Source organism: Zootermopsis nevadensis, unplaced genomic scaffold (assembly GCF_977971745.1).
Source record: "Zootermopsis nevadensis isolate Lab colony 2312 unplaced genomic scaffold, Znev_1.0 Znev_ptg000016l, whole genome shotgun sequence".
Classification (NCBI taxonomy): domain Eukaryota; kingdom Metazoa; phylum Arthropoda; class Insecta; order Blattodea; family Termopsidae; genus Zootermopsis; species Zootermopsis nevadensis.
In genome coordinates, this window is record NW_028259148.1 from 4,102,910 (window position 1) to 4,120,350 (window position 17,441).

Genomic DNA, 17,441 nt, shown 5'->3' on the forward strand with positions numbered 1-17,441 from the left:
CGTACGCTGGTGAAGACTCGTAAAAGTGCCTTTGTGTTGTTGTTGTTAACAATCACGGATGTTTACTCTGTAGTGCATGTTTGTACACGTCATATTTTTTAACGGACGCAAAAACTCTGATAAAATCATCAGCGCCATCTTGTAGGAGACTTGAAGACAAACGAGAGTATGTAATATCACATGTCGAAATGCTGCATAGAACAGATGACAGCCATTGATTGCCGTATCTTTGATAGTCCTGGATGTTTGACAGATTTAATGTTCTGTTTGTTTATCTTATCTTGAATACGAGATTGTATTCTAGAAAGTCGTTATTTCGTGTTATCTGCTACAGTACATCATTCCGCCATTACTCAGAACTCCTATCATCTAGTTATTTGGGACACAGCATATTTCTACCAGGCAACAGCTTTAATCATATAAGATGATATTATTAAAAAGCATACGCTGGCCGCTTAAAACACATCGTCGGGCTGCGGATTAAGAACCTCTATTTACGGACATGAAACAGGGTGGGTAGTCTTAGTGGAGTATTTTTTTTAAAGTCACCGAAATTCGTGTCAAAACTGCTTGACGACTGTCCCCAGGCCTTTCTGGAAATGTTTCTCGGTAAGAAGGGATTAAGTAGAACGTAATTTGTAGTGAATAAGTCCTTACATATCTCCAACGCTTCGTCAACTGCTTGTGATTGTTTTTTTTTATGAGAAATAGACTGGAAATGATTACGAATGGTGAAGAGATAAGAGAAATTGTCTCTGCTACATGGAGTCGGGTGTCTTTCTCGATTCATTACTAATAATCATCCCATGCTACATCCGGTAATATTAGTTTTTACATAACCATCGATTTGTTTAGACTCGTAAAAGAATCGGAGAGGTACACGGATTTGCAGACCTATAGATTTACGTAACTATCTGTCTAGCTACATAACAAATCTCAAGGAGAAAGGCAAATAAGACCATATTCGTCGATAGATAACGGTCTGTGATAACATACTTGTCAGCGATCTCAAATAAAGGCAGAGGCACTCCTAACTAAATCATCATAAGCGTTCAGAAAGCGACCAATTTCTTCTCTCCTCGAAAACAGCGTGGTTTAATGATCTCAGTTGGCTTTCTTTTACTTTCTTTTACATTGTTGTCGACGAAAAATCACCATAACAAGTTCTGAAGCTGTTCGGTAATAATTAAAACATTTTATACAACCCGTTTGTGACGTACGCGGAGGACGACGACGAGAATGCAACACACTGCGCATGCGCGTGTAACAAAGCGGTGCAGAACACTCAGATGCTAGCTAGCAAACGGGAGGGTGAGATGGTTTGTCGTTGAGGTAATGGCAGTGTTTGTGGATGCTGATTTGTACAGCCAAGACCACGAAATCCGTGTATCTGTTGGGTGTGTACACCAAGTGAAGTGCTCTGTCTTGTTTTGAGGTCATGTGGCGATGATGTGCAGGCTTCCAGCGTACAAGTGTGTTGAAAGGTGTGTTCTACAGGATGAACGTGAGTCGACATAGAAGTGAACAGCTGACTAAAAGATGTGCCACGCAGTGCCTTACAGATATCGTTATATTTTGCCATCATATAACATCACATTTGAAGCAAGTGACATTGCTATTTTTAATATGTAGTGCAGCAGGTGGACTGAGTGCGTTTAAATTCCTTATAAGATGCTCTCTTTTGGTCTTTGTCTGACATATTATTGTTGTTATTATATTATCCAGTCGGTACGTTTTGAAACATGTTTGTTTGCTCAACAAAATTTTTTGTTTTTTCAAGATTCGAAAGCTATACGAAGTCCTTCACCTGCATTAAGCCCCCCCCCTTTTTTGTAAGCGCCAAAACATGCCCACAAAATGTGTAAATTGTGACGAGTGACTTTAGAAGAAAGAGGGAGTTTGTCTTAAAACGTAGAAGTTGTGTTATGAAAAGAAGAATGCGTCGCTGGAATTTTACTCTTTGTTTGACTGCAGTGTGCGCGCTGTTTGTTGTAATGCTGTGGGTGACCGTAACGGATGACACAGGGAGTATCATCGGCGGCAGTTTTCTCTACCGTATTGCTGCACCTGTCTTAACCCTAGGGAGCACCAGTAACCTAAGCGATGCTAATACTAACGGCATCTCTTGTTACGATGACGAAGCTAGCAACACCGTCGAGGAAATTACTTCGTCTGTATCCCCGCCTCCGACGAAAGGGAAGAGTATATTCTTTCACGAAACTTCTTGTGGGTCTAGTACTCAAGATGGCATCGTATTGACAGCGAGACAGGCATGCGCTGTTGAATCTGCCGCCAAAATGAATCCAGACTTGGAAGTTTATTTACTATTTACAGCGCCCATTAATTTACGAAATTCTACACTGAAGAACAAGATTGTTACTCAGTTGTTATCATATCCGAATATCCACGTTAGACATCTTCATTTTGAAAAATATTTTATGGGGTCGCCATTGGAGAAGTGGTACAAAGGAGGGGCTCTCAAAGCCAGCAGGTGGCCTCGGTCCCACGCTAGTGATGCCCTACGCTTTCTGACTCTTTGGAAGTACGGCGGAACATATCTCGACCTCGACGTCATCGTCACCAGGTACATTAAAGTTAAGGGGGAAAGATAATAATTTTGGGGAAATATTCACGCTAGTACCCCCCTCTTCCCCCCCTTCGTAACTGGATCGTGCCGGTAAAGCAGTGTTAAGAGATTTGATTGCAGATGCTGTAAGTTAACCATTCTTACTAAACTCGGTTCTGAGGCTTTATTTAATAATTTTTTTGTCATCAGTTTGGTACTTTGTGAGTAAGAAAATTGAAATTATTTTTTGCTACAGTAATCTTTCAGTATCATGTTGTTTTTTGTTGTTGTAATTCTTATGTATCCATCCGCGTCTTAATTATTATGACGCGTCTTGGTTCTTGATTTGATGTTCGTAATAAAACCGAATAAATAGTTTCTCACAGAGACAGGTGATCAACAGATACTGATGACTTTTAACAAAACGTGTTTTCATTATACGGTGTGGGGTTGGGGGGGGGAGGGGGTTTGTTGACGGGTTCTCCTGTTAAGCGAGCGAGCAGTAACCAGCGGGTATTTTCAATGGAGTGTCGTAGGAAACAAACTCAAAATTCACGTCGAGACTGCCTGGCGATTCGTTCCAGACTTTCTTGGCAACGTTAATAATGTATTTGTCTGTAAAGGACGGATGATATCAGTCCAGAAATAGAAGTCGTATGACTCTACAGAGCTGTGACCAGCAATGCCAGCAAACGTACGTGAAATTTTTAATCGTAATTTTCGACATTTTTTTTTAATATTTCCCCGACATGTAACACGAGAGATTTGAGGGTTTTACGGTGGTGAAGTTCTTGATCTGTTGGATTTTAGTGCCATGTAGACTCGGGGCTGAAGATGGAGACAATGTTTAATCGAAACGTTGGCATCTCCTGGCGAGTGTTCACGGCCGCATCACCCAAGAAGAACGTCGACGTGTACTACGTTGGGCGTGTTTGATTTAATTAGAAATGGGCTAGGATCCAATTACGAGAGAAAATTCATTCGGAACACCCTAGAAATTCGTTATTGGTATGTTATGATGTACAAGCGTGTGTCAGATGTTACTTTAACAGCTCGCGTTGGTAATACTGATCATTTACATCAGTCCACTTTACCCCTCGTCCTTCAGCAACGTCTGTTGGCTGCATCCCTCATGTATTTCTGAATCTTGTGTCTTGTACAAAGGTCCTTCTCCGGCCTCAACAATTTTGCCGGTGCAGAATCCAACACCGATGTTGCAGCTGGAGTTCTCAACTTCGATTCAGAAGGCCTGGGACATGAGATGGCCGAGGCTTGCTTAGATAACCTGCAAAGCGAATTTCGTGGTGACGACTGGGGAAACAATGGCCCCGGGGTTATTACGAGGGTCCTCAAGAAGCTGTGTGGAGCGCAGAAGGTCAGTAACCACCATCCAGATGTGCGCTGTTGTGTGTATGAAGTGTGACTTAGCACTTCCAATTGACCTGATTTCTCGTTCTGTGCTAATAACTTGTTTACTGCTCTGTGCCAGGCCACACGAAACACAACAGCAACGAAACCTTTAATAATTGTGCAGTCCCATCCACCTGGAAAGTAACATGAAGTCACGGTGGAGTTAGAAGCGGTTTCGGTAGAATGTTTTTTTAAACGTTGGCGCCCCTGCAGTGCGATGCGCGTAGTGGCCTTCGTTTGTTTCCCCCCCCCCCCCCGCGTGACCGCTGATCCCCCTGGCCTTTGTTCGAACCGGTAAATAGAGTGTTCAGTGGTGCCTCTTCCTTGGATTGTCAGTTACCCGTTCCTGGCACATAGACCCACGACAAGCCACAGGTTCACCCAGCTTACGGTGACGTCACATTTCTTTAACCCCGAATGGCTTTGGTTTACGCGTAGAAATTTCGCACAGCCCCAGTAGCACAGCGATTATCGTGATTAGGCTACAACCGGTGTTAGGATTCTCGAAAAGGTGAGATTTTTCTTGTAATAACACCACTTTAATATTATCCTCCCATCTACGCTTTCGGTCTCGTAAGTGGTATCTTCAGTTCATGTTTTCTACGTAAAATAAAACAAAGATGCTGTTGTAAGACTTGAGGTTATCACAGCGGTGAGTATGAAGATTTCTGTCTTCTGGGTTGTTGCGCTGTGTAGTCTGGTCGATGTTTACCAACGTTTCAGAGGTCATACTGCCTCCGTCATCAGGGCGATATTCATATTCATCGCCCTGATGACGGAGGCAGTATGACCTCTGAAACGTTGGTTAACATCGACCAGACTACACAGCGCAACAACCCAGAAGACAGAAATCTTCATACTCATCGCCCTGATGACGGAGGCAGTATGACCTCCGAAACGTTGGTAAACATCGACCAGACTACACAGCGCAACAACCCAGAAGACGGATATCTTCAAAGATGCTGTTATACGAATAGCGAATTCGATTTACCTTCGGTGGGTCGACTGTTTTAGTGCGTGTCCCTCTCTATACTTTTGAAACGCCTTGTAGCAGTGCACAGCGTGGTCAGATGACTGCTGTGTGTCTTCTGTAGCCACGAGTGTGTCTGGAAGCAATACAAACAATTGCGTAATGCACTCAAGGACAAGCCTAGTAACAGCATTAGTTTGTTCTTTGGAACGTTTAGTTTGCTTCGTAGTAACAAAGAAACCTTGGATCCGGTTGAGTATCTCAGAACAGCTTCAGGGCATTGTTTTCTCGACGATTAAATTAAGCGTTATAAATCGTACTTTTCCTGGTGCCGTATTCGGGGCGAATTGTGCCTTTCGCCCGCGTCACCACTAGCTTGCGGTTAAAAGGAAAACAAACGCACATACTATACAAACAAAAAACATTACGTACACAGGATCTGAGACTGAGATACAAGGTATTACTTCTGGGAAATAATGTTTATAGTACGGAGAGTACATGCTTTCTTATCTGCTACCCCTCCCACTCTTATAATCATCCTACTTTTATGAATCTCGGAACCAAAGTGAAGCCTGAAAAGGTAAATATTTGTCTGATCATTTTCCTATTCAGAATGGTCGGAAACAAGGGGATGCTTTGTCACAGTTTCTTTTTAATTTTGCTAGGCCATGGGAAGGCGAAAGAAAACAGACAATTGGAACTGAACGAGATACTATTTAACGCTTGAGTGATTAGCGTCTCAAGAAGGTCCCTTGTTCTTTTGAATTAGAATAACAAACGCGAAATAATGACACTTGGCCATCGATATTTTCAGCTGCAAGGGAGGGTCGTTCTTTTGTGGGAAACTTCGAGACGATGAAATGGTTACTGTCGTCTTGGGCCACCGGGGAAATGAATCATAAATGTAATTTTGTTTCGCGTGAGTTTCACCTTTCACTTCCATAACATACCTATCATTTTACGCCGAGTAACACACACGATATATTAAAGCGTCTTGAAACCAGTGTTAGTGAACACCAAGAACTGGAGCGTATCAAAATGCAATGCTTTGTGACGTCACCGGACTCCTGCAGCTGCACGTAACATTCTTTATGTATGTCCCACACCTTGTGGTTCGCATAGTTACTCTGAAATTCCCACTACCTTGGATGTTGGATCTTCGGGGTTGTGACGCCGTGTGGACAAAAAGGGCAGATACCAACGTTTAGGAGGAACATGCTTTCTCCATCTTCCGGGTTGAAAATGGAGCCAGTATATTTCGCCGAAATGTCATCAGAGCTCAAGATGGAGACTGTCTATCTGCAAGTCCACGCGGTTTTACAACCGATGACCAACATCGACGTCTTCACCGTTGTGAGAACCTCAAATCCAAAAAAACCCTCATTTGCCCACGTGTGTCCGGGTGCTGAACTAATCCTGTGCCGACTTGTGCCAGGTGCGAGACATGACTCCTGAGCGGTGTCGTGGGTTTGTCGTTCACCCACCGACCGCCTTCTACCCGATTCCGTGGAGGCAGTGGAAGCTGTACTTCGACGAATCAGCAAGTGCAAAAACGATGGCCCGGTTGAAGAACAGCATTGCCATCCACGTTTGGAATAAATTCAGCGCCACCAAGAACGTCACCGTTGGTTCCAGGCAGCCATATGGACTCATTGCACAAGAATTCTGCCCCAAAGTGTACTCCCATTGTGGACCAATTTTTTGAGACAAGTCAGCAGTTCGGTCTGCTGTGCAATTTTTCATCGCGCGTGCGCATGCTATGGGAAATCAATGGTGAAGAGTACGAGGGGGTGGGTTGATCTTACAGCGCATGCGCACTTCGCCGTTTCCCCATTCCAAAGACGTACTCAAGTAATGCAGTACATTGTGAAAACGAAGAGTGTGTCTGCGGGGATTGGGGGTCGACGCATGCGCTATGGAAGTGTCTAGCGTAGCCGTTCATCGTAACCCCACTCCCAGCGGACTACTTGAGGTGTACTGACAGTGCTTATTTGTTCCTGTCGAACCAGGTACATTGTTGTTATAATGGAAACAGACTCCGTATCTTATGAGAAAAGACATTTCTGTAAAAAAATTTTTTTACCTCATTTGTATTATTGTTACGAAAACAGGAAATTTCGTTGCAAACATGCCATTTCGCTTCCAGTTCTTATCGGAGTTCAATAATAATCGTGCCTACATGAGAGATTCTTGTTTGCTCATTGTATTGTACTTCTGACATTACTGAAGCTCCTTACGCATTTGTTCCAGGTACATTTGATTGATTTAACTGTTAGGTTGGTAGAAGAATGGAATAATGATGATAAAACCAAAACAAACATTCCTGTACATTAGTTGGGATTCATACTCGGAACAAAAGAATGTTATTCTGTGTCTTGGACTACAGCAATGATTTATGAACTTTCTGGATAATCACGACACTTACAAAGGAAGGCAAGAACGAATTTCGTTATTTATATTTAATTATAATGACACAACGAACATGTAAATAGATTATTACTGTTATAAGAAATTATTCTTGTTTTGAGAAATATAGAATACAAATGTGATACAAAGGTTTATTTTGTAAATTTTCACTGATTTGACGATGCTGAATGTTGTAGGGTTCGAGAAACAGAATAATAAATTTTAATCCAAATTTGACACCATTGAGAAGAACTGTAATCCAGTTTGTGTTGTTTTGTAAACACTCCAGGGCACCCATAATTGTATAAAATTATTTGCAAGTTGGAAGTAAAATGGCATGATATACCGAGTTTGAAAGTTTCGCTTCTTGAGAAGTAAGAATGTTATTCTGGTGAAACATTGATCTCAGAAAAGGAAAATATTTGAAATTAGTAATTATAGTTTTAACAGAATGGAAACCAATTTTGCCTGGTGTGAATTGATATTAGCTAGTCATTAATAATTAATATGTATCTCTTCCTTCACTGGACATTCAAAAACAAGAAAAGTGAATGTGCAAAACTTTGGATATTTTTGAGCCGGTTCTTTAAAAGAGCTTGAATATTTGAGCTGGTTCTTTAAAATAGCTTGAAATTTTTGAGCCGGTTCTTTAAAAGAGCTTGAAATTTTTGAGCCGGTTCTTTAAAAGAGCTTGAATATTTGAGCCGGTTCTTTAAAAGAGCTTGAATATTTGAGCTGGTTCTTTAAAAGAGCTTGAAATTTTTGAACCGGTTCTTTAAAAGAGCTTGAAATTTTTGAACCGGTTCTTTAAAAGAGCTTGAATATTTGAGCTGGTTCTTTAAAAGAGCTTGAAATTTTTAACCGGTTTTTTAAAAGAGCTTGAATATTTGAGCCGGTTCTTTAAAAGAACTTGAATATTTTAGCCGGTTCTTTAAAAGAGCTTGAATATTTGAGCCGGTTCTTTAAAAGAGCTTGAATATTTGAGCCGGTTCTTTAAAAGAGCTTGAATATTTGAGCCGGTTCTTTAAAAGAGCTTGAATATTTGGGCCGGTTCTTTAAAAGAGCTTGAATATTTGAGCCGGTTCTTTAAAAGAGCTTGAATATTTGAGCCGGTTCTTTAAAAGAGCTTGAATATTTGAGCCGGTTCTTTAAAAGAGCTTGAATATTTGAGCCGGTTCTTTAAAAGAGCTTGAATATTTGAGCCGGTTCTTTAAAAGAGCTTGAATATTTGAGCCGGTTCTTTAAAAGAGCTTGAATATTTGAGCCGGTTCTTTAAAAGAGCTTGAATATTTGAGCCGGTTCTTTAAAAGAACTTGAATATTTTAGCCGGTTCTTTAAAAGAGCTTGAATATTTGAGCCGGTTCTTTAAAAGAGGTTGCATTTTTGAGCCGGTTCTTCAAAGGAGCTGGTGTGAATAGGAAGAACTGTGCTTCTTGTCATGGTGTTCACGTGGTACCACAGATGCTTCATATTGACAGCAGAAAGAGCACTTTAACATTGCATGTAGTATGTCACGGTGTTATGTTCCAAATCAAGATTCGTACGTAAATAAGTAATTAATTAATTGTAACCCAAAGGTTGAGTGCCATGTTTACAAGAACCCACCACTGGATTCTACCCAGAGCTAGATTTATTCAAACACTAGCCTCAATATCGGTCTTAATATTATGCTTCCGTTTATATCTAGATCTTCCAAGTGGTCACTTGCTTTCAGGTTTTTTTTCTACGAATTTTCATCTGTGCCATGCATGCTACATGTGTTGTTCCTCCCTCCTTACTTAATTTGACCATCCTAATTATTGGTGACTTGCTCATATTATGGATTATTTATATATAATTTAATTTTCAAATTGTTTCTTTAATGATTGATTGTCACGAGCTTGTTCTCGTCATGTAGACCAATTTTTTTCATGGAATGTTTTGTTTGGGAGTGTCTAAGAAAGAGTGAAGTGAAAACACGTAATCAGGAAAGATATTTTCACGTGTTATAATATCGCGACCATTTTTTTTTTTAAGGACTGTGGTGTTTGCTTTAACACATTCACTGCCATTATTTCCGGTGTGGATTTAAATACCTTGTGCTAAGCGTTTATCGACGCTGGGATGTTTTTAACATGGATAGAAGAAAAAAAACCAGATGTAAATGCACGCAATTTTCAGGTTACCATTTAATATTGATTTAGGTTGTAATGTGTTCACTTTCATACGAACATTTAATCTTACGACACTTTGCATCAGTCATCTTTATACAAAGGAATGGTAAGTTGTAATGCCGGAGGATTTCGCTTATAAATACGTAAATTGAAACGTCAAAACTTCCTTCATCGTCTGTGAACATGAGGTAAGTCTATCCGTACATCAGCACCAAAATTTTGATGGACCCGCGTGGCACTGGCGGCGTGAGGTAAGGAGAATGACGTTGGACGACGCGTTCGGAAGTGAATGTGTTAATCTTGCGGTATGGAACCCACACGAGTTGATCTTTTTTGACTGCCAATTTATTAGTGAGAGTTTGTTCTTGAAAAAGGATATGTCAAAATGTGTTTTATCTGTGATCTCCTTTCATCGCATTCCTTTAACTAGTTCCAAGAACTACTCTTTGTATACGTAATAAAGGCTTTATTGGGTGTTCATCTAAAAGGTGCTAGAAGAGTACATTGTTAATATATGTTGTATTTTGAAAGATATGTTACTATGGGGGTGAATAATTACATGGACCACCATTTTGAGAATAAACTGCAACACGTTTCAGAATTATTTACAAGTATAATCTATAATGCGGTTCATGATGCGTAATATAATATCATTTTATAATTGGATGACAGTTTTATAAGAAGTCGCCGATACATTTTTATATGAAAACGGTATATATCTCTTCCTCGTAATTGCCCATATTTTTTTTTTATATTGTACGGTACAATACACTAAAGGTGACGTGTACCAGTAATCTAGAAATATTTAATGATTTTGTTATTAAATGATGATGAATTTTAATTTGAAGTTTTGATTGGAAGAATTTTGTTATAATTTATTATTACTGCGTTGAAATGTTAAATTTGTTGGAATTTAATGGTTTATGTGTGTGGACCTACTGACATTGCATCAATGGCAGTGACCTTAATGTGTGTTAGGACCCAAAAAATTGAAGCAATCCTTCAAACACGTTCAGTAGGAACATTTTATTAAACTGTTTAAGGAAAATTATGCAGGGTGTTTGGGGTACAATATAAGACGCACAAAATGATGATAAATGAGACATTTTGTAATCGTTAACTTCTATGGACTAGATTTGCTCTAAGCCAAAAAAGAAATTGGACTCTTGTCCTGATCAGTTTCAGCGATAAAATTAAGAATTGTAGGATGTTGTGTTTATAAAATATGTATGTACTTTCAACGATCGGTAAATTAAACATTGCTTGGGAAGTTAATATTGGAATAATCATGTTGAAATATGCTAGTTTTCTGTTTATCGTAAAAATAATAGCATTTAATTGTTCCATTCAGGAGGCGAGTTTATTGCATTGATCAGATGTGTTTAAAACTTTAGATTAAACCTTCATGTTTCGTTTGTCCTGCAAATTATTTTTTATGTTTTTGTCAGCAGAATACGAATTTTTTAAGAAAACCTTGGGATTTTAATCTGAGAAGTTGTGAACATTGGTTTTAGGAAGTATGATGGCTTTAATATCGAAAATCTCGAGGATAACATTTTATACAAACAACTGAACACGTGCATAGATCCAGGAATACCATCCAACAGGAAGACTTTGCTTAACGTTTTAAGGCGTTCTTATCATTGGTATAGGTCACCATTGCTTTATTACAGTTCTCACTACGGGGTATATTAGCCTGTTTCGTCAATCTTATGCCACAAATAGATTTTCTGTTAGATATTTGACTATATTGTTATGAATTCCACCACGCCCCGAATGCAGAGTTGAGACCAAGGCCAGTTTTGTTTCTTAAGGACAATGTTACCATGAGACTCGGAGAAAAATCATTTCGGCACATGCGAAAAGTTATTTATTATTGCAGTGGTCAAAGCTTCAGTTAAAAGTTTGTTATGCTTTTTGAAAGGCCTGCAACTGTCCTCCCGCTAGTCTAAAAATAAATTAATATGCCCTTTGCAGCTGTAACACCATAGACTCCTCATTGAGAAGGTAATATTCTGATCAGATGGTCAATAAATTGTCTGTCGTCTATGGAACTCTTAAGTTCCGTTAACGTACTCACAACGGCCTGTCATTGCTCCATATTAATCCATTTATCGCAAGTGTGCCCTTCCGGTTTTCCGTCTAAGTCAACATCCTTTTGTTACGTCCTATTTTTATTGCGTATTTACGACGTTTGTATCTCGAAAGGAACGATGTTGAAGGCAGAGAAATGTCGGTTAAGACATCGATATTACTTGTTATTTGCGCCCACAATTCTCGGTACAGTGAAACAGAGAACTCGTGGACCAGGGGCCATAGTTGCTTGCCTCAGCGATCTACTCATTAAGCAAGAGTATTTAACCGTTTTAAGCCCACTGGGAGCTATGTTTACCACCTGATTCAGCGATCAGTAAATCTACATTTTGTACTAATGGACTTCGTATGATTCATTCTCGAAAGTAACAACAAATATTTACTTCAACAGCGTTAACCATTTGATATTTGTAATGATGAAGGACTTCATTTGTTCTTTCCTGAGGCACGTCCCTTCTGAAGCCCCTCAAAAGTTCGCGAATCCCCTTACGACGCAAAAGGTAGACGGCTTTATTGATTTTGCAGCAAATTCATTTAATGCAGAATTCAGGAATAGTTCACTATCTGTGAACGTAACCCACAACAAAAGGTTTACCTCGTACTTTTTGTAATGCATAAATTTAAACGTATCCTTAAGGTCGTATCATGAATATTCATTTTAGAATTTGCACTTCTTCGCTATTTCGAGGTTATTTTGTTTGACGTTGAGGCCGTCTTAACCCCTAATAAAAATAGTATGTACTTGGCCAACCAATGTGGACTAGTCATGGGAGATAAACCATGAAAATGTTACCCAGAAGATTTGAAAAGTAGCGCGCGGCTGCTTATGGTGGAAAATTATGTCCGTAAGTGTTGATAATTCTGATAAGTAACTCCCTGTAGCTTACTCTTTAATAAACCGGTAGTTGTTCAACTGCTCAAGAAATGTCACGTCTTTTATGGAACTTGAAGGCTTATTATCCTGATTTTAAGCTATTTGAATCCATTCCACTTCCTCGAATAATTTGTAATAATACGTTATTCACCCGTTTGTACGTAGATCTCTCAGATGGTATTTTGTAACTATTTCACATCTGCATACGTGTTACATCTTATCCTCCTTAATTTGATCGCCGTAATAAAAATAATTATTTAGCTAAGCCCCTGTTTGCACCGACTGGTCGAAACCGCTTGCAAGAGCGTTGAAGGTTGAATAACTTTCTGATATCAACACTTCAGCGTATTGGTTGCTTCGTCAGTGCAAATCGTAGATAATGCAGAGAGCGTTGTTTGGTGACTCATAATAAGTGCCTCAGAATCGCTGGACAAAAGTTCAGTCATAAAACCTTCCACCCAAACTGCACCTAAACATATTTGCTCTACAGATGAAATGACTGTCCTCTGAATGTTGCGCTGTGTAGTTTACCGGCTTTCAAAGGTACCTGCTGCTTTTATCATCAGGACGACACTCAACAAGCTTATAGGCTGTAAATGTCAACGAGAAAAAAGAGACCGTGTACTAGACCTACAGTTGTTCATATAAATGCCCGTTAGGGTTTATTATTTATTTATTTAGTGTTCTGTCTGACGACAGGTCCATATGAACAGGATCCTTCCATCCTTTTCTCGGACTGGGACCTGTTCATATACGTTCTTGGCAGATGATCCAGAAGCGGTTTGCCATTGCCTTCTTCTGTGTGTGAATGGAGTAATTGTTGGGATGCCACGGAGGAAAACTCCGTGTTGCCTAGACCACGGCCTTGCCCAACACAAGTTATAAATTCGGGCACCGCCGGGAATCGAACCCGAGACCCCAGGATTACAAGGCCAGCGTTCTAACCGCTAGACCACCTCATCATATTATTATTATTTAGTGTTCTGTCTGACGACAGGTCCATATGAACAGGATCCTTCCATCCTTTTCTCGGACTGGGACCTGTTCATATACGTTCTTGGCAGATGATCCAGAAGTGGTTTGCCATTGCCTTCTTCTGTGTGTGAATGGAGTAATTGTTGGGATGCCACGGAGAAACCGGGGAAGCCCCCGGAGGAAAACTCCGTGTTGCCTAGACCACGGCCTTGCCCAACACAAGTTATAAATTCGGGCACCGCCGGGAATCGAACCCGAGGCCCCAGGATTACAAGGCCAGCGTTCTAACCGCTAAAATTTAATTAGCCGTTAAGTCTTACGTGCACGGATGCACGATTTAAGTATTCTCTTCGGAGGAATGCAGATGCGCCTAAATATATGCTACGATTATGTAGAGTGGATTCATGTGGCTCAGAATGGACTCCATTGGCGGGCTCTTGTGAGTATAGTGTGAACCTTGAGAATCATAACGAGCAGAGATAAATGCATACAATATTTAATTGGAAAACCTGAAAATAAATAGACGCCTGGGCGTAGATGGGATGATTAAAGTTTATTAAGATGGATGATGTTGGTTGGATTCGTCTGGCTAAAGGGTAGGGTCCGACGGCGACTTGTAATCTCGGTAAAGAACATTTTCAGTTACGTGTTGTAAAATTTCTTGATTAACTGAACTACTATCAGCTTCTCAACAAGGTCTCTGCTCAGTGGCCTCTGCAGTTGAAACAACGTCGTCAAACTTTTAAAGCCCTAAATGTATTTTCAGTTTTGTCAGTAAGTAAATCTGAGTTATGGGTTTTGTATGATTCTCAATTTAAACTGATTATTTCCTTGAAGACCATTAACCATTTGGTCGTTAAGCGTAGTGTTTTCTTTGTGGTATAGATAGACGAGTTTGGGCTTTAAGGGGTTAAACATTCTCTCTCCTTCAGTGCAGACCGCGCCATGTTGTCACGTGATATAAATTCAGAAGCCTGAACAAGTCGATGACACGAGATTTGTTCTGTAGCCTAAATATGTTGAACGACTGTCTGAAGTTGAGGTGAAAGTGAGAACTGTGACGTCATATATATTCTCTTCTGCAAACGAAAAGCTACGTAACAGCCCGAGAAACTAACATGGCAACGTATTCCTGAGAAGGCCTTTGACTTATTTGTGAAGTATTGCTAATGACAAGCCACGTGGTCAGATGTAAATTAACCGCGTCGAATTAATATTTAAGTATTCAGTCCTTACCTTAAAGAAAACACAACTCTTTATCATTGCAAATACCACCACTGGTTCTGGAAATGTTAATTTCTTATCCTGTGACAGCGTAGGGACGTGCTACCCGATTGGATGAAATTCAAAAATACCTTAACATCTGGTTAACGGATGCAGCTTGCAAAGAGGGACGTTGCCCCAAAATGGCGTTTCTTTGCATTATAGGTGTGTAGTTAACTACCTAGCCACGGCGGTCCAGCGGTTAGAACGCTGACCTTGTAATCCTGGGGTCTCGGGTTCGATTCCCGGCGGTGCCCGAATTTATAACTTGTGTTGGGCAAGGCCGTGGTCTAGGCAACACGGAGTTTTCCTCCGTGGCATCCCAACAATTACTCCATTCACACACAGAAGAAGGCAATGGCAAACCACTTCTGGATCATCTGCCAAGAACGTATATGAACAGGTCCCAGTCCGAGAAAAGGATCCTGTTCATTTGGACCTGTCGTCAGGCAGAACACTAATAATAATAATAATAATAATAATAAAGTTAACTAAATCATTCAACATTTACTCGGAAGATAATGAAAGTTTTTTTGGAATTATTCCTTTTTGTTACGATACTGTCTGAAATACGTGAATTTTTATCGAGTTTTCGATAAAAAAAGGTATGCAGACATTTTTTAGATGAAATTTGAGGTTTTCATGAATTTGAGGATAGCCGTCTTCTAGAATCCAGCATCGCCGAGTATGATATTTGTTGAAAGATGTTTTAGAGGAGCTTACTGCCTGATGATAGAGCAGGCACATACAAAGTTGTTTGATGTACAAAAGATGGGAGCCAGATTGCGAGACATGGCAGATAATATTAAAAATGGATCCCTGAAAACTAGGTTGAGGTGCGAAATATATTTTGTCGCCCTATTAATATTTTATGATGCGTACAAATACTGAAGTTCCTCAGTATGTAATTGTCTCTATCCTCTTACTTTTCTGCCTTGGGTCTGTTCTCAAACTCGATCAATCTGTCACTCATATAAAACAAAAGTTTTTATGTGTATTTTGATATTTACGTTTTTATATTTGAGAAAGATTCTGAACTCAGGGGTGGAAAGCAGCACTACCAGATGTAGTTACGCTGCATCTCAGAACTGGGATGAAAGCGATGCCCCGTTCTATCGCTCTGCTTTCCTTGCTCGGGGTTGGCGAAATCGCAGGAATCAATACAGCAGTCGGTCCAGGCTGCCATCTTGCAGAGTCCCATCGACATGACATTTTTCATTTCTTTTACGAAGTGATTTATTTACGCACTCTGTTTCAAGATATTATAAATGCTGTTCAAAATGATTGTGCTTACGTCATTAGTAGGGTCTTTTGGAAATATTGGAAAGGTGTCCTCTAATTCAGAGTCGGAATTTTTCTCCCAAGAGCTTTCGTTGGAATTTTTATTCCACGTTGCTACTGATTTTTTATTTCAGATTCAAAATTTGTACAGCAGATTAAAATTTCTGGTGACACACTGACTATGTTGCTGGTGTCAGGGCAATGGATTACAAGCCCAGAAAATTTTATCAGAAGTATGATAGCTAATTTATAGCCTTTAAATGGTATTACTTGTAGTTAAGAAGAGCTTTCACTTGAACCTCAAATTCGTTTTTAAATTGTGCTATCATATTATGTATAATTGTAAAATTATTAAACTTGATTTCTGAGAACCTTCCGAAATATGTTATTTGTTTCATCAACGTTTACGACTTTTTTATTTTCAGTGCTGCCGGTGATACTTTCTTTGTATTTCGTTAAAGAAGTATCTTTTTAAAATCTTGTTAAATATATGAGATATATATATTCTGTACCATTTATTTTATACGGCGAGCGGGTTTTCTGAAGTCTCTGATACGGTTTGATAGGGGCTTCGTGTAAAATTGTATGTTATAACATAAACGGATATTAATCGAAATTAAACACTGTGCTAAATTTGATCGAAATCTGTTTAACAGAGTTAACAAAAAAAATAACAGTGTCACGTCAAAGTCAGTTCAACAAAATGCCACTGACTGTGTCGATGTTAATTAAAGGTGGGGGAAATGCTTTCAGTTACACTCTCTATGCTCAGAGAGACTTATTGCAGTCTTGCTCTCTCTCTTGCAACGTTGGCATTTTGTAAATAAATTACTCTTGGGGTTGGGGACAGCCCGTATGTTTGGAATTGAATTCAAGTTGTACCACCCGTCGCGCTGCACGTCGTATGCTTTTTGTAGCCTGGAACTGAAGCAAAATTCTACCACCGGTCGCGCTGCCCTCTTCAGCCTTGCGTAGCTTCCAGTTCGAACATTAGCTACTTGGAGCGCTTTCTCTGTGCCATTACTGTGTTCTTCAACCTCTGCCAGCAGCTATCGATAGTCTTAGCATGAGATGGTATCGAAATGATTTTACCTGTGACCAACAAAACAAGCATAAATATTAATAATATTACATTTAGTATACATTTCTTATGAAATGTTATTCTAGTTATTATGAGGTAATACTGATGAACTATTTTTAAAGCAATATTGTATATAGGTGTAATATTTGTTCGTAATAACATTTAGTTGCTGTTCTGTTTTGCGTTATGTTGGCCATACTTAATTGTATATGTAGGTGTAGGACAGAATGTTGCAAATGGTCACATAAGGGTACTTTTTTCGTGTGCTTTCTTTTCCTCATGTGGAACGAATTTGACATTATAACGGGAAATAAAATGAGTACCTCGTCACATAGTTCAGACACATTTAACTTGACGGGTAAGTCATT

At 39.7% G+C, this 17,441-nt stretch overlaps 2 protein-coding genes across 4 annotated transcripts in view; both read left to right on the forward strand.

Annotated features, from left to right (window-relative positions):
• Nucleotides 1–17,441, forward strand: part of step (cytohesin steppke) — a 167,125-nt gene that overhangs the window by 106,667 nt on the left and 43,017 nt on the right. The window contains exon 1 of one of the 3 annotated variants that reach the window (XM_087349852.1): nucleotides 17,151–17,169. The exons of 1 other annotated variant lie outside the window; for it this stretch is intronic. Coding sequence is in view for 1 of the 2 variants with exons in the window: in XM_022082792.2 (XP_021938484.1) it covers nucleotides 17,353–17,431 (79 nt within the window). In the remaining variant the exon portion in view is untranslated. Of the gene's footprint in view, nucleotides 1–17,150; nucleotides 17,170–17,263; nucleotides 17,432–17,441 lie in introns of those variants that run through there. One more of the 3 variants, XM_022082792.2, reaches the window with a different exon arrangement.
• Nucleotides 1,099–10,780, forward strand: LOC110839024 (alpha1,4-N-acetylgalactosaminyltransferase 1). The gene is made up of 3 exons (XM_022082803.2): nucleotides 1,099–2,584; nucleotides 3,731–3,941; nucleotides 6,382–10,780. Exons 1-3 carry the CDS (start codon nucleotides 1,926–1,928, stop codon nucleotides 6,649–6,651), a joined length of 1,140 nt encoding a protein of 379 aa, XP_021938495.2. The 5' UTR covers nucleotides 1,099–1,925; the 3' UTR covers nucleotides 6,652–10,780.

What these genes read in the sequence shown, in the direction of transcription:
- LOC110839024 (XM_022082803.2), top strand. Translation starts at nt 1,926, where the DNA reads ATGAAAAGAAGAATGCGTCGCTGGAATTTTACTCTTTGTTTGACTGCA. An exon ending in CTCGACGTCATCGTCACCAG is followed by an intron (nt 2,585 to 3,730) that starts GTACATTAAAGT and finishes TCTTGTACAAAG; the next exon opens with GTCCTTCTCCGGCCTCAACA. An exon ending in AGCTGTGTGGAGCGCAGAAG is followed by an intron (nt 3,942 to 6,381) that starts GTCAGTAACCAC and finishes GACTTGTGCCAG; the next exon opens with GTGCGAGACATGACTCCTGA.